The sequence below is a fragment of the Ambystoma mexicanum genome, chromosome 7p, assembly GCF_040938575.1.
Source record: "Ambystoma mexicanum isolate Mex_15411 chromosome 7p, UKY_AmexF1_1, whole genome shotgun sequence".
Classification (NCBI taxonomy): domain Eukaryota; kingdom Metazoa; phylum Chordata; class Amphibia; order Caudata; family Ambystomatidae; genus Ambystoma; species Ambystoma mexicanum.
Window position 1 is genome coordinate 218,469,660 of NC_090939.1, and position 25,639 is coordinate 218,495,298.

Here is a 25,639-nt window from a genome sequence, read left to right on the forward strand (position 1 = left end):
TCTTTTGTGCGCTGGCAACACTGAAATATGAAAGTATGCGTCTTTCATGTGTAGTGTTGCCAGGTAATCCCTTTGGTTTCAACAGCGCGATTTATTTCCTGTAAAGTGACCATACAAAACTTTTGAGGTTTGACAAATTTGTTCGCTGGGTGCAAGTAGAACATAGGGCGCATGATCCTTTTTGGGTACAAGTACGTACACTGAATAAATACCTTTGTTTACCTGTAGAATAGGGACAACTTCTATGGCATTCTTTCCTAGAAGTGTCTCCACCTCTTGTAGCAGGATCCACAGGTGGTCGGGCGTCTTGATTTTGGCAGTCTGGCAAATTTTATAGAGTACGCGTGGGCGACCGTCTTGAGTACCCACTGGTCTTTTATCACCTCTGATGCAGTAAGGAAAGATGTTATACGCCCCCTGACCAGGGTGGCATGGGAGGGGACCTGGGGCGCATCTGGGGTTGGAATCTCATCCTCTACCTTTTCCACGTAGCTGTCCTGTGGGTGGATAAGTGGTGGAGGTATTAGACCCTTGTCCCGAATTCCAGTTTCCTGCATTATACTGGTTTTGGGGAAAGCGAGATTGCCCACGAAAGGACCAGCGGGAGCCTCTTCCTCTCCGAGGAGAGGGTTTCTGGATAATCTGTTGAAGGGACTTCAGTGTTTTATGTTCCTTAGTGCATCGTCTCCTCAACAGGTGTGTTCATCAGGGCTGCTTGGGTCTCCGGCTTGAAACCAGAGTTCCTCAGCCATGCATGTTGCTTGAGCAAGGTACCTTGTGCCAGAGTTCTTCCCGCTGTCTCGGCAGCGCCCAGAGTGTTCTTGAGCACATTCTGGTAGACATGCCTGCCTTCCGAACCGATGGTGAGTAACTTGATCTGTGTAGGTTCTGGCACTTCATGAAGGCCTTCTTGCAGAAGGTTCCAATGGGCGTCTGCATAGCTGGCCAATAGTGTGGTGTTATTAGCTATTTGTGTGGAAAAAACACCAGCAGTTGTAACTCTTTGCCAGTTCATATAGTCTCTTGGACTCATCGGGTGGTGCCTCCCCTATACAGTGTAACACCAGCCCGTTTTCTAGTAGTAACCACTAAAGAATCTGGAGTGGCATGGTCTGTCGGAGGACGAAACAAGGAAGGTGCCAATCTCCTCTCAATGGAGTTTAACAAATGGATGGCCGGAGGTTTTTCTTTGAGTATATCCTCCACAAAATCTGAACCGGATAAAGCTTGAGTGGCGATCTGAAAATGGTCAGCAGCCTTTTTCAAGATGGCGTTAAATGCCATTTGATCGTCCAATGGGGAGGCCTGGCGGGCCTGAGTGGAGGGGGGAATCTATACACAGGACATCAGGGTCCTGGGTGGGAGAAGGGGGATGTCCAAGGTTGAGCACCAACCGGACTACTGTCTTCCAAATTGTCCAAGATCTGCCTGCTCATCCACATTGTAGTTTTCCAGAAAGGTGGCATCCTCATCCTGATCATGTGTCCATAACATCATCATCTATGAGGACACGAGTATACTTATGTGGATCTTCTAAGGTCCTCTGGAACTTGGATAAAAGGTGTAAAAAGAAGGTCTTCAAGGTCTCTTAGGAGCAAGCTTATCAGAATAAGAGACATTTTTTCCAATCTCTTCCATACATCCCTCAAATTTCTCCCATGAGGATGAACCAGGGGGGAACAGAGGAGGAAAGGGTTCATTTTCTTCTGTGGCGTCGAGATTTTTCCCCTAATGTACTAGACAAAAAGGCACAGGACACTCAGCGTAGTCCTGGCGAGGTTCAGGGTGCTGTGGCTCGTCTTTCGGCACATCTCTAGGCCGTTCTTTATGCTTCACCGCCTCCTTCGACCATTCTTTCAGTCGAACTGCCGAAGCAATCCTTGCAATGCTCTCAACGATGCTCGGGGAATCTGGTCGATCTACCGGCTGAACCGGAGGCTGAGCGGTGGATTTTGGCGCCACGGGGGTGTGTTTAGTGTTAGCGTCCTTTACTTTGGATTGCCCAGTCGCAGGCCGCGGTTGCCGGAAGGCTGCCGATCAGAGGATCCTGCTGAAGTTTGACGGTTCCATTGCCGCTTTGGTAAACTTCCGACAGTGCTGTTGAAGCAGAACCTTTGTTTTATGTTGGTGTTATGATCGTGTGCGCCCCTGTGCCGAGTGTTTTTCCCCATCGCGTGACTCGCGTCAGGCCAATGGCTTCCGACACAGAGGCCTGGTCACCACTAGTCCCTCATGCCCCCCCCACCCCCCACCACCACTTTTGGCGGTTTCGGCGGCGGGGAAAGAACATTCAGCCTGCGGCATGACGTAGGCCGTGCACCGCTTCAAGCGGCGCTCCTCAAGCGTTTCAGGGCGCAGGGGTCTACAGGCCTCACAACCCCCTTCTTTGTGGTCGAGGGGAAGGGACAATTGTTGCACCGAGAGTGATAGTCTTTCCAAGGATATTTGGCCCTACACGAGGGACAAAATCTAAATGGAGTCTTTTCCATAGCGAAAGACAGGTGCAGCGATGACAAAACCCAGGGAGCAGGGAGGGGGCAAGAGGAAAGGCATACTTGTAAAGAATATAGCCACCCCGACCCCACTCTCCCTACTGCGTAGGCAGGCCAGAAGGCCCAGCCACGTGGTGCAGCGCCGCTAGGATCAATCAGGCGTCGAAAGTCTGCAGCAGTCTTCGACGTGGTTTCACAGGATTCAACTGTCGAAGTCACTGAACAGGAATAACGACAAAGTGGATAAATAGGACAATAACGCTATCTCTATGCAAGTGCTCTGCATTAGGGCAACCAGTGATCTGGACGGAAAAAAACAATCTGAGGGACCTCGGCACGTGAGGGATTTTGGGTACACTACACGTCACGTTGGGGATAGTGTTACAGACACGCCTATGCCGACATCCCCTTTCGGTCCTCGAAAGACAAGATGCAATACTCTGCGGTTACCACTGGATGTCGGGCCATATGCACACCATGTGATTCTAAGCAGATTAACAAGCATCAGAAAGATGGTCCCCAGCACCCCATGTCGAGAACGTAGGTGCAAGGGAAGAATCCAAAATGGCCGCCATGGACCATGAGGGTTGGGCCACCATTTTCTCGATGCCCGAGGAGAAGTGCGTTACAAGTGTCGATGAGGCAACCGCCTCCTCAGGCTGGTCATGGGACAACAACGCCTTTGCCTTGACACACGGATCCTGGGCAGAGCCGGTACTGGGGGGGCCGTCTTGGTTGTTAACTGGACATCTTGGAAGTGGCCCCAAAATTAGCCACCAAAGGAGGAATCTCGGCAGAGCCGGTAGCAGAGGAGTTGGTCAGTGACCACCCTCTTTGCCTCCTCAACAGAACCAGTATCACTGCAACCCTGGGCACGGGAACACTGAGGAATCCACTTCACAGACCGAGAGCCTCAAAAGGAGGAACCTCAGGCTATCGCCCGGTACATGTAGCTCTTGCGAGAGGGGCCCCATGCCGTGGCTCGGCACAGAAAGCTCCAGGAAAGGAGACCTCACGGCGTACCCAGGTGCCTGTAAAAAGCTCATGAAGTTTAGCACCCGACAGGTGAACCTCGGAACGTAGTCTGGTTTCGGCAGGTCTGTTGTGGAAACTCGACGAAAACTCAGGTACGCCCGTTAGGCCTGCGAGGCACCTCAGGGGAAACCCTGGTATCATAGCTGCTCAAGCGCCTCCTGGACTTGGAAGACCCCAGGAAGGAGTCCCCCAGGCCGGGGCGCCCTAAAAAGTAAGGAACTTACCGGGCATCTTTTTGTCGGAAAAAGCTAAAAATGGGGTGGAGGAACGCGCTGAAAGACGCTCTCCCACCAAAGATGACGCTGGAGTGCCCGGACGGAGAGGGAGTCGCAGTAGAAAGACAAATCCCAAAGATGGTCCGGACCAAGACACACCAGCAGAGAGAATGGGGCTCCGCCCTAGCGAAGCAGCGTTTGCATGAAGAACAGGACACAAATCTCAGACGCTCCGGCATAGACTGAGGATTACGCGGCCACAGAACCGGAGCAGGAAAGAACAGGAACAAAGAATTTTTTTTCCTGGTGATGCAAGTGCATCCATCCCCGACCGCGCGGAGAAAAAGGACTAAAGGGTGATGCGTGGGGTGGAGCTCAGGAGGGCGGGGTTACAGCCGCGTGCAGTACCCCGCGTATAAAGAGAAGGACAACATTTTTCATTTTTGATGCTTTTTGACAAAAGTGCTGTGGTCCCTTCCCGAAGGACAGAATGTCCCACAAGTATGGAGGAAAGGGGCCCGGAGGTAGGAGTAAATACTTTTCTTGCCCATGCATCTACCCTTTTATCATCCCTATCTGGTGGGATGGTTGGCTAAGCTGCTTGTTTTGAGGTTGCAGTTGCTGCCTGCACCACCATACGTTCTTGGGTAGGGTGTTTTAATAAGTAGTTGGGTCACTACTCGATGGGCTGTATTTTCTTGTCCAGTTCTTATTTACTTACGGACTGGACTCCGGCGTCTCCCCATTGGCACTCACTCTTTGCTGAAGAGCAATGTGGAAAGGTAAAATGGGATCATTTTGCAGACATTTACCAATGATGTCTGTTAGATCATCCTGCTCGAAGGGGAGGGCAGATCTGCTCCATCCAGGTAACCTACTACCTTAGACATCAACTGCCTGTATGCGGCATCTCCATGTTCTTCGGACTTAGGCTTACCAAATTCTGGTTCTGCTGAAGTGTCCACTCCACTGGCTATTTGCACATTTTCATAAAGGATATTTAGCAGGAATTCCTCCGATTTACAACTATCGGGGACATTCTATGTGCCATACTGTAAACCAAATGGCGCATAATATTCAGAGGACTCATTGTCCTCATGAATAGGTTAGTAACGTAAAGTAATCCTTTCTCTGGAAAGATCAAAGATTTTGGAAAAACAGAACTAAAGCAAACAGGCGATGCGTGTGCAATATATGCCTTCGATGACAAACATCCTCTAAACGGAGGCCCTCAAGGGACATCGAGTCAACTGCATCAACGCACAGGGCCCTCTGCCAGGAAAAAAATGAATATCAAAGATGAGATATGTGGGAGGACGAAATCCATTCGAAAAGGCGCACATGCAATTACAACCATACCACGATAATTTACCATTCCTAGGCAGACTTTTGAAATATTACACATTTGTTTTTCTCCAAACCAAGTTGCTGCTGACGTGGAATGCGACCTACGTGGTTATCCTTTGCTGTAAAACTTTAGACGAAAAAGGTTGAATTCAACATAGCCTTATTAGAACAACAAGTTACAGCGTGTCCCATCTCCTTCCCAGCCGTTCATCCTTAAAAGTGTTCGATGTCTACATTGCAAGCCTCCAACCCCGCCAGACTCCTACCACAGTACATGGTATGCTGGAATTAAATCGGGCAGTCAACATTTTTTTAAACTAAATCTTCATAAAAGAGGAGTGGATTAATTCTACTTTGATGAAAATAAACTGGTTCCCCCAAAGCTACTGGTAACTCAGCAATCACGAAGTTAAAAATAATTCAGTGTATTGGTTTGACTGAAGCTGGAAGATCCACACAACATCCACCTGTTAACTGCTATGCCCTTACTCCTGGACACCACCAAACTCCTGCAACATTCCAAGTTTCAAAACCTGAATTCAGCCAAGGGTCGTTAATCAGCAATGGTAGAAAATCATTCTAGTTGGGAAGAGTCGGTAAAGTAACAAGTTTTGTATCCAGCAGAAATGTAACAAAGGTGGAAAAAGTGATGAAGACAAAATGTCACTGGTGAAAATACACGACTGGAGAGCTACATAATGGGAAATATGGCAAAATACAGAAGATATGCAAGTGATTTAAAAAAACAATCTGGTCAAATGTATTATTGTTGAATCTCATTGAGCGACACCAATTTAAGCAGAAAATCAATAGGTTACCTGTATGCATCGTCTTCTTTCGGCTCTCATCTCATCCTGTGGGGTGGCGGGGCGAGTCCAGTAGCAAACTAATAGCTAAGAGTAAAGAAATAAAATCTTTAAAAAATTACAAATTAAAAGCAAACTGCCTTTAAAAATGGCAAACATTTTCTCTTGCATTTCACTCAGTATGCTCATTTCTTTTTCTCTACAGTTCCTCTGTGCACTTTTAGTTTGTAGTTAAGAAAAACAATGTGTACAAATTCACATTTTTATTTTAAAAAAATTGAGCAAACTTAATTTGAAATCAAACGCATTGGCTTTGTTTTTAGAACCTTCACAGCTTGTCAAATTCATTAAGTAGTATGCACGATTTTGCAACCAGGATATAAAACTTACTTGCCCTTAGTGGATTGTGTGTAAATGGAGAGCTTGACAGGGTATTAATGACTTGTACCTGGCCAAGAACTTATTTTTCAATTATTCACCATGCTGGAATGTATGTTTATGATGGACATAAGAAAGTGCACCATTTTATTCCAATTTGAGAAATTGCAAGTTCACTTCAGAGAAATCTAGATTCAAGTTAACAAGCGATTACATTATCGAATTTGCATATACTTCCTTTTCAAAACGGACCTCAAGATCACCCACAATCTGTACACAAACCTTCATTCATCGTTCTGGATAAACATCTAGACAAATGAAAAAATTAAATTAAAAAAATACACAAAACGTGCAAATGACATTTTGTAGTGAACAAGCTTAATGTAAAAGTTAACTAGAACACAAACCCGGTGAGGAGAGAAAAACTAAAAAAAGTAGATTAAGCCGGGCACTAAAACCCCTCTTGAAATTTGACAACCGCAAGTCTTTTCTTAAATACAATTTCGCACTTCAATCCCTGTGGAAACCTATCCAACGAAGTAAGGACCCGCAGAGAGAATCCCAGTTTACTAATCTCTACTGTACAAACAATAGAGATTAGTAAATCAGGCAAGTCAGGCATTAGTAAGTCAGTACAAACAATAGAGATTAGTAAACGGTGGATACTATTTTGACTAATAGTGCAGCTGTGGATGAATTTTATGTGGCCTCCACCTCTTGGGATTGTTATTCCATTCCCTAGTCTAAAGAGCATATCACCGACAGAAATGCCAGTTGGGAGGATTCCCTCATCATGGAAACCCTATAATTGCTCCAATCAATTAGTCAAATTTCTTGTGAAAAGTACTCGGCTGTGCCAGCTCAGCCTGCAACCAGGACGAACGTTCCCCTTGTTGCGACAGCAGAATTGCGGCCATCTAGCCTTGCGAGCCCCACTCCCTCAAGGTTTTGAAAATAATCTTTGTGGTAAAAGTAGTTGTGCAGCAATCCATCGAATACAAAACAATCGGGCGGAGTCTAGGACGGTGGCCATTTTAACAACTGGGACCATGCCTCCTGCAATGGCTCACTCTCCCCCTAATCAACTGACCTGTGCCAACAAAGACATAATGCTGTGCAAAAATGCAAGCCAACCTATTCCCAAACCATGTGCAGTTAAAAAATGACTTAAACCTCAGTGGCACTATGAACAAGTGGGTGCAACATCCGGATGAGGGCACCAGGCTTGTTGGAGCACAGCTGGAGGAGAGATTCCCATCTTAATTGGGGAGCAGGCACCGCAGCAAGTTTGTTAACTCCGAACCTCCCAGCTGTCTATCAAAGCTTGCCCCTCTGATTCTTTACTAGTAGCCGTCTAACCTTTTCTAAATTAAAGCTGGCTCCGTTATGGTCCCCAATCAAGATTCGGTTTTGGGAAAGTGGGTTCAATTTGTTGACTGCTCGCCAAAAGCCCTTTCTAAAATCAGTCTAATTTGTTGGTTGCTTCATCAAATTCCCTTGTTGAAGACGATCAGTACGGCGGACATTGAGCTGCCGGACACCGACTCTGCCCAGATCTCACCCATTGCTGAATTTGTGTCCCCACTTGTGGCTGAATGTTATCGACTCTGATCCGTAACTTGAGCTTTTATTTAATGCTATGTCAGACACTTAGTAACTAATCTGCCCATGGAGACAATACTATTGAAGTCAGAGTTTATCCACTTATGGAGCAGAGGCACGAATCTGAGCGCTGCAGTTCACTTTCCGTCCAACCCAAGCAGCCACAGCAGAACACTTCATCAGTTGAACGCTGGCTACATAGAATAATGTCCAAAGTCTATCTGTTCCATCTGTGTAATTTCAGGTCTTGGAATACATGCAGGTTTAGCTCCTTATGTAATGTTATAGGGTTACAAGCATTAATTACTAGGGATATTTTTGCCTTACAGGAGACTTGGTCCTGCCCTAGTTTCATGATTACCTCCCCTTTAGCAGATTATTAATGATCAATCTATACGATCCTCCTTGTGGGGTTAAAACTCACTTGGTCCAGGCACAGATGGTGGACCTTTTCACTGAGTCGACGGCACAATAGCACCTAAAAAGCTTATTTATTAAGGCCATTCTTTAGCCAACGTCCTGAATCTTTGTCTCGAAGAGGAAAATGCATCGCAACCATATTCTGAACCTGTTAACACCATCATTGGCCAGGGTGAAACTGCTAATGGATGCAACGGGGCAGAACTTGTACATGGGTTTTATCTAAGCATCCTTGAAATGAATTCAATATGGCCAAAGGGTCGGGCGGGGGGTTTGGGTCAGTCCTTTACGTGGACTACTGAACCATTTATTCATGACTTAATTATGCCTTACTAAGTCCTCATTAGGAAGCCTCTCAATTCCATAACTTATCCCTCACTTTCCTTTCCTGGAACCCTCGCCCAATGTCGCACCAAAGGATTCAGCAAAAGCACACATGGCGTCCCTGCTAATTCTAAAAAATCTAGATTACCTGTACTCTGTTAACTTCCCCTGGCAGTACACAGGCTATAAGAGGACATGAGGCTTGGGCACGGCTGACCCTGTCCTGGCTCAGCAGACAATGCGGTCAAGATAACCCTCCTACCACGGATCCAGTACCAAACACTGCCGATTGCTATGCCAGACCTTTTCTTTGCAGAGGTGAAACGTAGGATCATGCAATTCATATGGGAAGGGCAGATGACATTTGTGCAGCCAAAAGAGGGGCGAGGAGTGGTACTCCCAGATTTCCATATGTATTTCGGGGCGGTGCCATTCAGTGAGATAGTCCCCCACCTAAGAGTGGATGAGCGGAAACAATGGGTCCACATAGAGAACTACTGGTTACGACCGGTGACCATGTCAGAATGGCTCTGGGCCCCACACATGCGCTCCCCCAGTCGAGGCAGGAACACAGGATCCTGGGCCCACTAGGAGCATTGTGAAGGCAAAAAGGAAATGGTTGGTGGGACGACCTGGCCTTCCCCTCTCCTCCCACAGAACCACATCTGGGTTCCCCCGGTCAGGGAGGATATCCAAGACCGGTCCAGTGCTCAGGATTGGGGTGAGGCAGGGTTGGAACGAGTAGGCCAAGTGGTGAAGGGTGACACATTTGTACAATTTGGGACCCTGGAGGACAGCCTGCGCATTGGGAGGCTGTCAGTATTCAGGTACCTTCAAATGAAAGGGGGTGCTGATGGCAGCTAAATTGACGAAAGAACAAAAAAGGAAATGACGGGGACCGAGAGGGTGCTGAACACACATCTACAAAAGGCCCGATTGAGGCTGTAGCAGACCCTCTTTAAGGCAATAGGAAGGAATATGGGTCTACACAGGAGGAAGTGGGCAGGGGACCTGGGCATGGAGGTTCGTGACCAATTATGGGGTGTTGTGCAGAAGCATGCATAAAAACATCCACAACGCGTCAGTATAAGCTGCACAATATCAAATTGCTCTACAGATGGAAGTGGGACCCGGAACACACAAAAAAATTACGGTAGACCCCAGATGTTGGAGGGGATGTGGTCAGAGGGCGGACTATTGGCATATGTGGTGAGCGTGTGTGAAGGTGCAAGGCTTCTGGAAGGTGGTCTTGGGGTGGATAAGGAACCTGGACCCACTACTGGAGTTTGGCCTGGAAGCAGATGAAGGGGGTTGAAATAAGCTGCCCCACATGGTGCATTTTCTGTTGCTGGCCGCACACGTATGCTTACCCCTGAAACTATTTACATAAATCACTATTACCAAACCTAAATTGGTACTCATTTATCGATCTCATGGATGAAAGGCTGAGTTGGCCTTGCCAGGATTCAAACCTGTGACCTGCAGATCAAAAACAGACCACAGCACATGCGTTGAATCTGCAGAGCCATTTTACCGGCTGAAGAATGATTTAATCACTTGTAACCAGCATACATCAATGACAAGCAAAACAAATATATCCAAGGCAGTGAGTCACCACCCACAAAAAAAAGTAACCGTAGATAACAGACCAACTACAACTAGTCTTCAATAAGCATGCGCAACATCAAATCTGTGATAGAAGAGTCCATATGTGGTCCTTGGGCCAACCCTATGCTGAATAGGGAAAGCCAGCTAACGCCCAATCTGAAAGGGACACTTTACCCTAGGTTAGGAGTAGACAATTTAATTTGACAATTTAAAGTGTTAACTCAGATTCATGTGTAAAGACTGGAAGGGGGGGAGGGGTTATCTGTACTCCTGCTCTATATGGCAGAGTAGAGGCACAGAGCAGCCAAGAATCTCTATTTGGTAACATTGGACGAGCAATCAAGGCTAAAGCTTTGAGGAGATGATGCGGGCTGGTTTAAGTACAGTGTAGTCCCCAAGCACCCACAAAGGAATGGCCACACCCTGTTAGTGAAAACACAGTTCATATGAATAAGGCTCAAGTTATGTACACAATCACAATAACACACTTTGTGCTCAGGTAAATCTAAAAGGAAGCATATATACAGTTTCTAGGTGGTACCATATTTACTCTTCTGTTTCCATTAAAATGCATCAACTGTATCCAATTTCAAATGGCATACAAATCAATTAATAAAGTGAACCAATAGGCATAGGAGGAAAGCAGGTTGGTTAAAGAATAGGCAGAATACTTGGCCCCTACAACCAGACACAGTTCTGCGCAAGGATTCCCCCCCAACCTGGTCAACCTGTAAATAAAGATAAAATACAAGCCCAGTCCATATATTGTATATTAGAGTCTTATCTCCTTCCATAATTGTTATACCACCCCCAACTTACCTAGTATAGCAGATGTCTCCGATGGGTCGTCGACAGATCCTTCTTGTGTGACCCCCCCTTTAAAGGCAGGAGTCACGGATCGTCGATAGTCCTCGAAGAAGGTGAACTTTGGGGTTGAGTGTCGTCGAGTAAAAGGTTCAATGGAGTTGAGGCAGAAGCTTCGGTGCTAGTCGACGATCGGTCGTAGACAGCCTGCGAAGACTAGGCGTGCGGTGCACCTCAACGACAATAGTTTGTTGCCACAAAGAGTCACGGAAGAACTTTGGCCCAGCAAGGGTGTTGGGTCATCAGCATCTTTGTTTTTTTCGGGTGGCAGGAAACCAACCGGCGGATTCTCCTCGGCGCGTCAGCGGCCTCGACTTTCTCCGGCGTGACAAAGCATTCAGCGGTGCGGGCGAGAGTCCTTGGATTCAAATGTTCTTAAGCAATGGAGCATTGTGCCTCCAGTCGTCTAGCGGCACGGCATCATGCTGTCCCCACTTCTGGGCAACACTGCTTAGATGGGCCTTCAGCTGTTACAGCGGTCCTCCGAACCCTGGTCGACGACGGTGGACAGAATGTCTGGGTGCTTTACTTCCGATTCCTCGGCGGTCCCTGTCTCCGGTCGACAGTCTTTCTAAGGCTGGCTTCCAGGGCGCTTCGGCGAAGGTTTAGCGGTCAGCACAATGTTCCCTTGTAGCCCGGGGAAGCAGTCTCCTTCCAGATCCTCGACAAACTGCTTTCGGATCGTGACTAAGCAAATGCAGCAGCAAGTCTTCCAGCTGGGCTTCAAGGATAGACATCAACTATCAAAAGGCTTATGACGCAGTCAGAGCCACATTCAAGTCCCATTTGGGTTGAGGGGCCAGAGGAAAAAGAAGGCCTGCAAAGTGTCTTTTGATGACTGGATTAGCCAGTGAAAAAGAGCAACTGTCTGTAGACGGGTAAGCTACAATGGCGGACAAATTATGTCCTGCATAAGACAAGACATGGATGCCAGTGGCTGCAAGGTTGGATACAAAAGACTAAACACTAGCCAAAGAGCTTGATCCCAGGCAGGCTTCTATTGACAGACACCAATGACAAAAACAGAGCCACTTCCTCCTGTATTGAGCTCTCAGAGGGCTTTCGTGCCGCTTGAATTATACGCATGTTGTCCTCAGAGGTTGAACTGCACTAATGATCGTAACTCAGGCACCAGGTCGCCAAGCTGAACAATGGTTGCCAAAACTGGCGATTGCTCTGGTGAAGCAAGTCGAGCCTGCTGCAACCTGATCGGGGGAGGATACCGACAGGTGCTGCAGATCCGAAAACCAGAACCTCAATGGCCACTAAGGAGCTATGAAGAGCATGCAGTTCGATGCACTCACGAGTTTCCAGAGTGACCGAGGAATCAGTGGCAAAGGAGGGAAAGCGTAAGCTTTCATGTTGTCCAACGGGATCAAAGAGGAAGTTCCTCTAGTCGATGTTGCAAAGAGGTACACCGCTGGAGAAGCCAATTGCTGGAACATCTTGGTGAGAACATCAGTGTTCATCTCCAACTCGTAACTTGCCACAGATTGGTAGCTGAAGGAGTCTGCAGTGACATTGATGTGACCCAGAACGTGCACAGCTTGAGGCAGACATTGTGTTGGATTGCCAACTTCCAAATTGGGATAACAAGGGCCACCAGGAGGGGAGACTTGGTTTCCCTCCCTCCCCCCGGTTTGTTGTTGTAGAACATTGCTACGGAATAGTCCGTGCAAATTCGTACCACACTGTTGGTGATAGAGTTAAAAAGCCATGAGCGGGAGACCACCAGGGGGGCGCAGGCAGCATGGAAGCCCGATTGCCAAGCTCCCCTAGGACGTCCGGCGATAAGCGAATTTCAGGAGTTGGCCCAGCCCGCCAACATCTGAGATTTGGCGCACAGTGAACAGAAGAAGTCAGCCACCTGTGGCTCCTATTTCAGCGAAAAATCTGACCGGTTTTCCCCAAAAACGCAGCCCGCGAAACTGCGCCCACCTGCGCCAGGGCAAAGACCTCTGGAGGAAGAGCATGATGTGCATGGTGAAACGCCGGGGGGCTCCCCGGACAACAAGGGAAGGCCCAGGCGGAAGCAATCCAGGTGAGTAAGCTGGCCCCGGCCTTGTAGACACGGAACGGAGCACAACGACCGGCGGCAGTAATCTCCCCCGGCAACAGCTTCTTAGCTATCTTCCGGACCGAGCTGGAGCAGGTTCTCCTCCGGCAGGCTGCAGTCCGGATGCAGCCCTGGCAGGAGCAACGGCCAGAAAGATCAGAGGCAGTCCCAGTGAGGAGCCCAGGCAAGCCAGTGGAGCCCAGAAAGACCACCACCTGAGCCGCAGCACGGCAGCACTATCGGCTGCAACAGACCGCAGTCTACAACAAGGCGGTATCCCCGCAGAAGCCCTGGGATCCAGAAGGGGCATGGCGCAGCCCTGGGGTAAGCTCCAGTGAGACTAGCGGTGGACGTCAATGAAAGACCCGAAGAGGACTATAATTGAACCGCAGCGCCTCCCGAGGGTCCGCAGTGCCGGATCATCCACAGCAGAGAAGAGCGAGGCAGCGCGGGCCTGGAGACGCGCACCCAGCGTGTCTCTCTCTCTGTGTGGTTCCCCGGGAGAAAAGGAGCCCTGCCTGCCAACAAGTGCTACCGAAGGACCCCACCCACCCTCAGTGCCCCTTGCATGCATTAACCAGGTAAGGAGAGCAGGGGTCCACAGGTAGTGCGCGTGCTCAGAAGCATCAGAAAGACCCAAGGGAGGGGGCGGGAGATTCAGGCGGATGCCGTCCAGGGGCCCACTCACACAGGTCCTTCTCTGTGTGGCTGAGTAATATGCTAAAGGGAGCCTCTGGACAGCTCTCATCGCTATTAGAGGCTGCCCCCCCCATCCTCACGATAGTAGCAAAGCTCCCTCGAGGGGAAAGCCAGCAAGGTGGTGACTGCAGGCTCATAGCGGTCATGATTCCTGCCCCTCACGTCCCCAGCCCTCCAAGATGTCAGGCTGGAGCCAGGCCACGATCACCTACATGGCCCTCAAGGACCTCTCCACCCTCCAAAGACCCACTTGGAGTCAGACTTGGCACTTATAGCACCAGACTCACTCACTCCCATAGGATAACATTGGGGATTGGACTTGTAGTGCATTGATGGGGACAAGATGGATGCCCCCACATTTCGGTTCCCAGAACTGCATGTGCAGTCTAGTCTTTTGGGCATGGTTCAGCCCAGACACACCTGGGATAGCCAGAGACTATTTAAGCCACGTCCAGGCTGAGAAACATGCTTTGTGTTTTCTGCAGCGTGACACTCACCGTGTTCGGATCGGTCTCCAGTAGGCCTGCATCTTTCTTCTGCGCTCAGCTCCTGCAAGAACACGAACACCGTTAGGAACAGCCTTAACTTGCGGCGCTTCTGCCCATCATTCATCGCTCCTTCTGTTCTGCGGGCATCTTCGGCGGTGTCATTCCCATCCTGGCACGCCGCTTCCTAAGGAAAAGGGAAAAGAACAGAAAAAAAAGCATTAGTAAGCATTCAGCAAATCTTCGCTTATTTTTAAATACTGTACGAGCTTCAAACACTTACCTGTATCCCAGCCACTCTGAAGGAACTCTGTCTCTGGAACTTCTCATCCATCTGCAAGAGGAAAAAGACACTCCAGGTTAGCGTGGAAACATCTAGAGGCGCCGCATACCGCGCTTACTCACCGCATTTCTTTTTCATAACCGGCATCCACGCTGAAAACGTCGTGGCACCTAAAAGAGACAGAAAAAGAACTCAGTTCAATACAAATACGAAAGTCACATCGTGCTCTAACTCACCTTCAGCGCTACTCATCGCAGCAGCACGTCGCCATCCCCGGACGCCGGCCATCATCTAAGGAAGGAAAGGAACGAAGTTAGAGAACCGTTCAAAAGACTCATTATACTTACCTGTCGAACTTTTGCCAGTGAAGTAACTAGGCAGCAACGAGCCCGCATCAATCAACGTGCCCCTGCGCTGAAATCAGGACGGCGAGCACTTTCCAAGAAAACAAGGTGAGCTGTGGATCAAAGGGAAGGGTTGGACACCGGGGAAGAAGGGGTTCAAGCACACAGAGACAATAGGGAGTTAAACTCTACCAATCCTGTGTTTCAGGCCCGGTCTCCAGTCGAGTAACCTCCAGGGAAGGGTTCGAGGTTGTAAGAGGTCAGAACAGGCTGAGAGACGTCCCCGTGGATACCAGGTGAGCGTTACAATAGCCCTGGACAGTAGTTTGGAAAGAGCAAACTAGCAGGCACCCAGCACCTGCCCCAAGTGTGATTCAGCGGTCAGACCTAGATGTACATTAGAGGAGGCGTACGGGGCATAAACCTACTTTCCCCCCCACAAACTCCACAGGGCGCAGCTATCGACCCACCGCACCCATAGTTCCAACAAGCGACAGGTCATAGACCTTGGTGTTAATGCTTTACCCAGAACAAAAGCCACGGCTCACCCTCCTTTGGATGTGCGAGAAGCGATATCCAGGGCACTGCCTACAAGTCATTAGGAAGGCGAGCACAGTGTCAAGTGACCGCAAGTAGTGAAGTGAAACGGGGGCCGTGAAGGGAGTGGGCACCATTGTACAGGGCAGTCGGCGCGGTCCAGCACAGAAAGAGGACACTGTGGGCATGTCCCTTGGATAGGGGCCACAAGCAAGCACCCCAAAGGAGAAGTCGGCACGCCCTGCATTCAGACCAACACCACGGTCTCATTTGTCCAAAAGCTGCATAGATAGTCAAGCTTTTACGCAAATGGCCACCCCATCTGCCCAAGAGGACCCTCTGATCCCTGGGGGAGACGAACTATCCAACAAAGCAGACATCCGCCTATTACTGGGGGAAATCCGAGCATTTCGAACCCGCATAACGACGGTCAGTGTCTTACAAGACAAGATTCACCAAATAGAAGACAAGGTTGACGTGTTGGAAAATTACCAGCAGTCAGCAGACAATGGTGATGAGGGCGGAAGGCCGATTTCAAGAATTACAACAGAAAAACCAGGACTTGGAGGCCAAGGTCGACGACCTACAAAACAGGGAGAGAAGGGCCAACATCAGAATACAAGGCCTTAAAGAAACCCCTGGGGAGACACCCGCTATGCTAGAAAATGGAGTTAAAGATCTTATAGCCTTGAAACTCCCAGCAACGATCACACCCCAATTGGAGTTCGAAAGGATCCATAGAGCAGGCGGCCCACCCAGCGGACCAAGATCCGTACTAGCACAATGTCATCACTGCAGGCATAAGGTAGAGATCCTCCAGAGACCGAGAATTGGATTCAATAAACTTTGCAGAGAGATCCTGAAAGATTGAGACCTTGGAATCCTCAAACACCTTAGCCCAGAGAAGAACAAGTTGCCCCCTCACTTTATGGTTCAGAGAAAAGAGAATGAGATACCGGTGGAACCATCCCTTTGTCCTGGTCTTCACACATGAGAATGAGTAATTCAGGGTCACCTCAGGCGAAGAAGCCGAGGGAGTTCTCAAGAGCCTGCAAGTCTGCAGGAGAGGAAGCACAGTCATCTTCAGAGCCGGCGCAGAAGCCCACAGGCCCCTGGAGGCGAAAAAGCAAGTGCAAAGGTGGCAAAACGTTCCAGAGACTAAACACTCCGAGACACGTGGCGATCAGAGAGGGTAATGCACACCAAGAACTCATGGACAGCAGTCGAGCTGGGCACTGCAGATAGTTGGCTCTGAGCATTCGCCAATGCACTATAGTTATGGAGGGATCATTCACCAAAAGGTTCTAGGGGTACACCCATTGTGTGACCCTATGTTAACACCTGGGCCATCTCTGCAGCCACGGAGGGAATGCACTTACTTTCGCCCATCTTTTCTTTTTCCTCAACTTTTTCACAATTCTTCTCGGGGGATGGAAACAAGGGGCCTGGCCAAATCATACAGACCTTGGGATACACGAAGCATTACGAATCGCCACTGCAATGGACATCGACACAATGCACCTGGAAACTGACGTCTAGCTTCAACGTGAGTTACGATGGGGGGTTGATGCTGTAAGAACAGGAACTCTAAACGTGAAGGATCTCAATTCGCCACAAAAGAGGTCAATGCTGAGGCGAACTTTCAAGCAATCTAACCTAGACATCCTGTTCGTTCAGAAAACAATTTAAACAAACTGGGGTATTTGTGTTAAAAAGGGGGCTCTTTGGGAGGGTCGCTATGGGCTTCAGGCGGAGAAAAGAAAGGGGGAGTAGGCATATTATACCGTTCCTCCTTGAGGTTCCAAATTACCCACACACAAGGACCAGCACGGAACATTCCTAGTTATAAATGGCTCGTTAGGTTCTACCCCAGTCACACACTGCTCTGCTTATGCCCCAAACACTCAGCAATTATATTTCTGCAGGGAACTCCTGGCAACACTGGTAGGGGAACAAATAGGTCATCTCATCTGGGGGGGGGATCGGGGGGAAGGGGGATTTCAAACAAATAATGGACCCGGCGCTAGATTGGCGTTCTTACTGCACAGGAGCTCACTCCCCTTCCCACCACCCCAATAAGTCTTTCCAGAACCCGATATTGCAGCTCACCATTTAATAGATGCGTGGCGCACAACACATCCAACAAGAAAAGCTTACACTTTTTATTCACACCCCTATCAAACATCTACACAGATAGATTTTGTATTCCTTGAAAGTAGCCTAGTGCACCGGATTATGGGGCAGCCATAGAGTAAGTGGGGTGGTCGGACCATGATATGGTCACGGTCGACCTGAGCCTGGGGAGCAGCACGCCGGTGGACAGGCGATTGACGTGTAACGATATGCTGTACAAAGACAAATTGGTCTGGGAGGGCCTAGACTAGGAGCTACGGAAACTTCTTCCAAAGAAATTATAGTGTGATGTCCTGACCCCAACTGTCTGGGAGGCGGCAAAAGCCACAATAAGAGGGCTCATAATAGCACAAGGTGCCTCAGTCAAAAGAAACAATTAAGGGAGTCCCAGGTCAGTAGACTAATATCAGAGAAAGAGCAAGCCCTCACAAATGAGCAGGGGTATGCAACAGACATCAGAACAGAAATTAGATCCGAGGCAGGAACTAATGGACTTATGGAAAGAGAAAGCAGCCTGCGTTTTATTCAACAAATATTCTGAAAGGGGCAACAAAGCCCACACTTTGTTAGCGGGCAAGGCTTGGAAAGGAGAGCGGACAGGGCGGTCCTGAAGGTTAGGTCACCCTCTAATCTAGATGAATACCTCCGACATAACTAACCGGTTCACCCAATATTACGAACAGCTCTACACCTCAGATAAACCCCCTTCCACCGAAAGCACCAAAGAATATATGTCAAAGATGGTGTACCCCCCACTCTCGAGTGAAGACCGGGACCAGTTAAATGGCCCAGTAACCACAGAAATCACCTGAAAGCGGGCTCAGCACGGACGTGTTCACCCCCACCTTTTATAAGATTTAAGGTCGCTCTAACCCCGTTCCTTACTCTCCTTATCAATAACATAGTGGAGTCGGGCGTAGCCCCACCATCCTTCACGGAGGCGAGAATTATAGTGAAACACAAGGAAGGGCAGGACAAACTGGACTGCAGCTCTTATAGGCCGATCTCGCTGTTAAATGTTGGCGCCAAAGTATATGCAAGCATCCTGGCCAAACTATTGAGTAGAGTCCTTCCCCGCCTTGTACACAGCGATCAAGTGGGGAACGTCAAGGAACGGCAGGGTGTGGTAAAAAATGGTGCCTCATTCCCTGGCAAGAAGATCCACGACCACCAGAAGCTTGACTGGAGGGGACGTCGACATGCTCAGAAGATCCGGGTACCAGATCTGCCTCGGCCACGCTGGTACAACGAGGATCATCCTGCACCGGGACCATCTGAGTTGATTGATGAGTCAAAGACGCAACAGAGCGAACGCATACAGAAACAGGCCGTCCCAGGGGAATGAGAATGCGCCCACCAATGCTCCCCAGCTGGGGAAACCTGCTGGCGAACTCACTGCATTTGGTGTTTGTCGCAGTCGCAAACAGATCGTTCTGGGGATTGCCCCATCTGCGGAACAGGTAATTCAATTGGTCCTGCGAAGCTCCAACTTGTGGCAAGAGTGTACCTCCCTGCTGAGAGAGTCGGCGACAGTGTTCTTTACTCCTGCCAGATGAAATGAACAGCCCCTGGGCGATGGCCCAATGCCATAGGTCCTGCCCTTCTTTGGAGAGCGCCGGGGGTCTGGTGCCCCCCCTGCTTCCTGATGTAAAAACATTGTGGTGGTATTGTCCATGAAGACCCGCACCACCTTTCCCTTGAGGGACGGGAGGAAGGACTCGGGGGCCCAAAACACTACCCGCAGCTCCAGCACATTGATGTGCAACATCTCCTCCGGCACCCACTGGCCTCTTCCGTTAAGACTTCCGGTGTGAACTCCGGATTCTTCCAGGGAAGCGTCCGTCGTGACCGTCTCCTAGTGTGGTGGGGTCTGGAAATCTGCACCGGACAGATGAGTGCGAACTCCCCACCACCTTATCGCTCGACGGAAGCTCTTGTTGAGCGTAATCTTGTCCTGAAAGCTTCCCGACACTTGTATCCAATGGTCGTTGAAGAACTGCTGTAGTGTGTGCATCCGTAGCCTGCATAGTCTGATGGGGTAGAAGCAGGACGACATCATGCCGAGCAGCGAATTGATGGTCCTCACCGTGGCAACCTTCAGTGCCAACAGCCGTTGCACCTTGCCCAGGATGGCCGTGTTAGGCAGAATCCTCTGCAGTACCCTTAGGGAACACTACAGACAATTAAGTCTACATGTGGTAGTACAATTTCACCTTTCGTACAAGCCTGTACTACAGAGTTATAGTGGTAGCAGTAGCGGAGCAGCCAGACTTATCTCAAAAGCAAATGAGCAGTAATAGGGATTACACAAAGGACTACAATTACTGTGACTCAAACAACCACTGACTCAAGGTTTCTGGTTAAAAAAATATAAGTACATTTATTTTTTAAACCTTCTGTTCATGAAACAATTAACTTCTATTAAACAAAACCACACTCTAAACATAATACACACAACCAATTCTCCTTGTGCAGATCAATTCAAGGTACGTACATTTGGATTTGACAGACCAGTGTTGTGAAACAAAGATGTTACCGTGGGTTAATACGCGATCACTTTTTGACAGTAAGGACAGTTCTGTCTTACGAAAGAAAAGTGTACCCGCGAGAAGAAATGTAACCGAAGTCAAACACACTTAGCACATGAATTAAAACAAGGGAGTAGGGCATAAAAATCATAGGCAATACTTTTGTCAATGCAGATCTAATCAGAGGACACTTTCTAAAACATAGAGAAACGTCAATAGGCCTGCACCAGTGTCAAATGGAACAGGGGTCCTGTTGTCGAGGATCACAAGTTTAGAACAGTTCACGAATCGAGATTGCCAGGAATACTTGGATATTGTCAAAAGGGGAGGCAAAAGTTCTAAGAGGGAAGGAAGACGAGGGCAAGCCTTGGGTGAGGAAAAAGGGTTCACAACAATTCATCGAAGTCGGACACAGTACCTTATTCGTTTGAAGGAAGCTCGTGCTACGGCAGTTCCTGGTAGTTCCTGCAGACTCACCGATCCTGGAGCTTCAGTCGTGAGGACAAGGACGACATCTGGAGCGATCTGCACGACCCAGGGATGAGGCCAGCAGCAGCAAAGCAACAGTGAATAAAAAAGGTGCGCTCCTTTAAAAAAGGAGAGGGCTCTTCTGATGGCTATCAGGAACACTACAACTTCGTGCAGCGATTTCGACCCAGAAGAGGATTCTCTGGCTGTAGAGGGTGAGCTGGTTGATCCCACCAGGCTCAAGGGAAGACTCCGGACTGGATCTTCTGTCGTTGAAGGGTAGATAACTCAGGACTGCAGCAGGGCTTCACTGGGACTCGGGAGTTGCAGCAGCCTTCTCTGTTTCTCTTCGGTTCTTGCATTTCCAGTGGCGACTGACTTACAGCCCAAGAGTCCTGTCTTTTATGCCAAAATCCCCCATTCACACAGCCAGGCTGTAAATCACACAGCAGGGGGGTTGTCCAGCCCGTACAACCACCTCAGCCAATGGATACAAAGTGGGTAAAGGGATAAAGGGGACGTTGGTGATGAAATGTAATAGTCGGGGGAGTGCCACCATTTTGAGAAGGCCTGCTCGCCCTGCCACCGAGAGGGGGAGCTTACCCCAAAAAACCATGGACTTCTCAAGGGAATCTCTGTCCCTGACAGTGTTGAGGATATGTTCCGTGCAAGGGTTGCGGTGTATGGTGACACCCAGGTATCTAAAAGATGTCACCTGCCATTTAAGGTCTAGTGGGGGCAGGGATCTAAATTCCTCCTTGTACAAAGCAGTCAGGGGGAAGAGGCAAGATTTGTCCTTATTAATCCTAATGCCCGTAAGTCTATGGAAACAATCTAAGGTCTCTAATATGTAGGGCAGGAGGTGCTCAGGATTATGTAGGTACAGTAACATGTCATCTGCATACATGGACACGAGGTGAGTCACCCCATCTAGTTCAATGCCTCCATCACCGTATTCTTGTCGGAGATATGCAGCTACAGGCTCGGCCGCAATTATGTAAAGCAAAGGGGACAGTGGACATCCTTGCCGGGTGCCTCTGTGAAGGGGCCATTTATCGGAATACGTCTTGTTAGTGCGCACCCTGGCGGTGGGGTTGACGTAGACCAATTGGGTCCATTTCAGGAAGGCGGGTCCGATTCCCATTTTACCCATAGTGGCATACAACCATTCCCATCTCACCGAATCAAAGGCCTTGCTGGCGTCCAGTGACGCCCCGCGTATTTTTGGGGGGCTCTGCTCGGTGCTGTATATTATGTGGTGCAACCTACGCAGATTTTCAGTAATAGAGCGCCCCGGTACGTAGCCAGTCTGGACTTGGTGGATCAACTGGGGGATCACCCTGCGTAGTCTATTTGCAAGGAGTGCTGTTAAAATTTTGCAGTCAACATTTAGCATAGAAAGTGGTCTATATGACCCGCAGTCTATTCCATCCTTTCCAGGCTTCAGCAGAGGGATTATTGTGGCCTCACTCATGGAGTCTGGGAGGTTGCCGCGCTCATAAGCCTCATTGAATACCTGTGCTAGCATTGGGGCGAGGGCCTCTTCGTATGTCTTATAAAATTCCCCGGGTATGCCATCTGTGCCTGGCGCTTTTCCAGAGGGTAAGGACCTAATTATAGCCATTACTTCATCCGGGGTAATTGGGTCCTCAAGGGTTTCGGCTAATTGTGCGTCTAGTTTAGGTAACTTTATACTATCTAGGGCGTCCCCTATCTCAGTGTTGGTGGGGGGCGGGTCTTGGAGTAGAGTTCACAGTAGAACTCAGAGAAGACCGAGTTAATCTCATCTTGGGTATGTGCTGTGGTGCCATCGGGTCGGAGTATGCTGCAAATAGGTGTTCTGATGATTTCCCTCTTGTAGAGCCAAGCCAAGAGTTTACCAGGTTTATCCCCCAGTGCATGCGTCCTTTCAGTGTGTTTCGCATAGCTCAGTTTCCCCAGTGACTCCAAATGGGACGGACAGGCCTGTCGTAGTTCAGTTATTTTCTGTATATGTTCCAGGGTCGAGTCTGCCCTACTCTCCAGCACCCTCAGCTCTTTTTCCGTGCCCTCTAGGGAGGTTGTGATGGACTTCAGGGTACCCCCGATTGTGGCTATCATCTCTCCTCTCATAACTTTATAGGCCTCCCAAGCTGTTCCAATATGCTTTACGCTATCAAGGTTGTTGTGCCAGTATTCCTCAGTGCTGTCTCTTATATGATCACGGAAGGCTGTATCAAGTAGGGCCTCTGCTCTAAGTCTCCACGTGGGAACTGGGGGTTTGGGTGGGTATGTCTCCCAGGTGGCCAGCATGGGGGAGTGGTCCGACAGCACCCTTGGCAAGTAATGTGCATCTCTAAAACCAGCCTGCATCTCTTAGCTTATCAAGATGTAGTCCGATCTAGTATGGACCCTGTGAGGCGGGGAGTAAAAGGAGTATTCACCTTTCTCTGGGTTCTTTTCCCTCCACAGGTCACAGAGTGCCAGTTGGGCTATTAATTTGGACAATATTTTAGCAGGGGGGATGGGCGGGAGTGCTTAGAGTCAGATCTGCTTTCAGGGGGTCTAAGGTGCAATTATGATCTCCCCCCAAATCACGGTGCTGTCTGCAAAAGGGACAATCCGAGAGTATAGGGAGTGGAAGAAAGCTGTGGCATCATGGTTTGGTGCGTAAGTGCTAATTAGACATATCTCCCTCCCATCCATGGTACCATGCACCAGTGCCATCCTACCTTCATTATCCGTCTTGGTGTTCACTACTTTAAGAGGGATGGATGGGTCAATCCATATCAGGACCCCTCTAGCGTATGAGTAGGGGGATCCAATCAGGGTCCCTCGCTATGTTTTGGCCATAGACTCTAATTTGTCCCTCGTTAGGTGCGTCTCCTGCAGCATGGCGATTCCCACTTTACATCTTCGCAGATGTGTATATCCGGCGTTGCTTGACAAAGCTATTCATGCCCCTGACATTCCACGTCATTATGTTAATGTTTCCGGCCATTGATGTCGTGGTATTTGTTGGTAGTCTTCTGCTTAAAGGATAGTTCCGGGACTTTTTTTTTATTGTCCCTACGGTTCGGCCATGTGTTTTTAAGCATAACTCGGTAGATCGTAGAAAACTTTCCTATGGACCGTACCAGACTTTTCGTCCATTAACGCACTCGAAATCAGCCGCCATTTTCTGATAATCCTATCATTTCCCCCCCATCGACCTGGCTCACCTGCTTTTGCGGCACTAAATCAAATCCCCCACCCCTGAGCCTGACATCAACAGACGGGTACCGCCCATTTCCCAACGCCAAAGCACGTTTCGTGTCAACAATCGCTGCGCCTCAGCTAATGAAGTGTCGCCATGGAAATGGCAGGACGCCTCTTTCCTCAATAAGTATAAACACACCGTTTCAGAACACACAGCAGCAGATTTTCGATTCCATTACTCTCTCTGTGTTACTTTGAGTATTCTGTGACTCGTTTCTGTGCTCTGGTCAGCTACATTCGCCGCTTCTAGGCCTTGTGAACACCTGTACCATCTCTGTAAATTATTTTACTTTCTTTACCACACAATGGCTACAATAATGCCGTATATGTACGAGCCCGAGTACACCGAGGAAGAACTACTGGAAAGGCAAGCACGCGAAAACGATGGGGATTCGGACGGCAGTTGGGAGGACCAGTCAACGGATGAAGAGCCTGGACCATGTCGCATGGACGGCGTCTCCACCTGGTGCACGTGCAATCGGTGCGAGCTAATGCCAACTGAGGAGGAGAACTGCTGCTGCCGTGAAAATTCCGGGTGCTTGGCCTACATTTCGGAAGGCGAGCCAAGTCCGCAATGCATCACCGAGCTGCCAGAGTTCAGGGAAGCCTGCCTCTCACGGACCGTGTTGAGGATGATGATGGTGCTTATGCACGAACTTCGTGGCACTGTTCGTCCGCGTAATCCGAGTAACGAGTAAGTATACTCTGGTTGTGATGTCAGTGATGCCACTATTTCATGGTCGTCTCCCACATATAAAATTACATCTACATATCATTCGAACGCATGTAAATTGGTTCCACATTGTGCATCAAAGCAGAATGACATTTTTTACCTGAATCGACAGTGATAAGAAAGTTTTGTCATTTTAATACAGTTTGCATCTTTCATTTTCACAGGTGGTACAGGCTGGTGGCCTATCGTTGCTTCACTTGGTGGCTTCACGGGAGGCTCGGACACCGCGTTCGGAGAGTAATACCTGCCTGTGCGGTACTTGCCATTAGACAACATTTCCCCAGCGACAGTGGACAATACCGCGGATTTTCCCTGGATGTGCTGCAACCGGAACTTTACAATGTGTAATGTTTATTATTTATGTTCAATTGAAATTAAGATCTAAAATAAAACCCAACATATATTTTAACAATGGTTGTTTTGATTTTTTTAAATGAATCTAGTGTGTCTCCATTGAATAGTCTTCCTGTGCCTTGTCTTGTCACACCACATGTCTCCGGCCAGCATCCTCCCTCACGCTGGCCGCCCACCTTCAATCCACATAACCGTTGAACCCATATGCAGCAGACATACAGATGTTATTTTGCGGGTTGGCATCAAGCCTCCCGGCCTTGCCTCCTCCCCCAAAAATACTTCACACCACTTTGTTCAAGCGTTGGCAATAAAAGGCCGTTGGATTGTATTGATACAAAACATGGTTATAGGTAAATAATCAATATGGTTGATCATAATAAATCATCCTTTTGGGCACCGGGTACAGAGATGACCCCCTCTGGCCTGTGCCGCCTTGCCACCACAGGCCAGCCTGCTGCTGACTAACTGCCTAGGCATCCAGGGTCTCCAGGGTGAACTGCACCCATATATTCTCCTGGGAGGGTGAGGTATTTATAAACTCACCCCCCTGCCTTCCATGTACTAGATCCTGCAGCCTGCCTCTTACATGCAGTTAGATGGCCTCTCCTTGGTGAGGCCCTGCGGCAAACGAGTCTTGTCTGCACGACCCCCGCCCTAATCCACCCCCCCGCCCTATCAAAGGCAGTTCGCA

At 49.0% G+C, this 25,639-nt stretch overlaps 1 protein-coding gene across 3 annotated transcripts in view; it reads right to left on the minus strand.

Moving 5' to 3' along the window:
• The window catches only part of DYRK1A (dual specificity tyrosine phosphorylation regulated kinase 1A), a 1,390,196-nt gene that overhangs the window by 1,121,450 nt on the left and 243,107 nt on the right, over nt 1–25,639 (minus strand). For all 3 annotated transcript variants that reach the window (XM_069636083.1, XM_069636082.1, XM_069636084.1), the window contains exon 3: nt 5,908–5,982. In XM_069636083.1, the coding sequence (XP_069492184.1) occupies nt 5,908–5,917 (10 nt within the window). In that variant the 5' untranslated portion in view covers nt 5,918–5,982. The remainder of the gene's footprint in view (nt 1–5,907; nt 5,983–25,639) is intronic.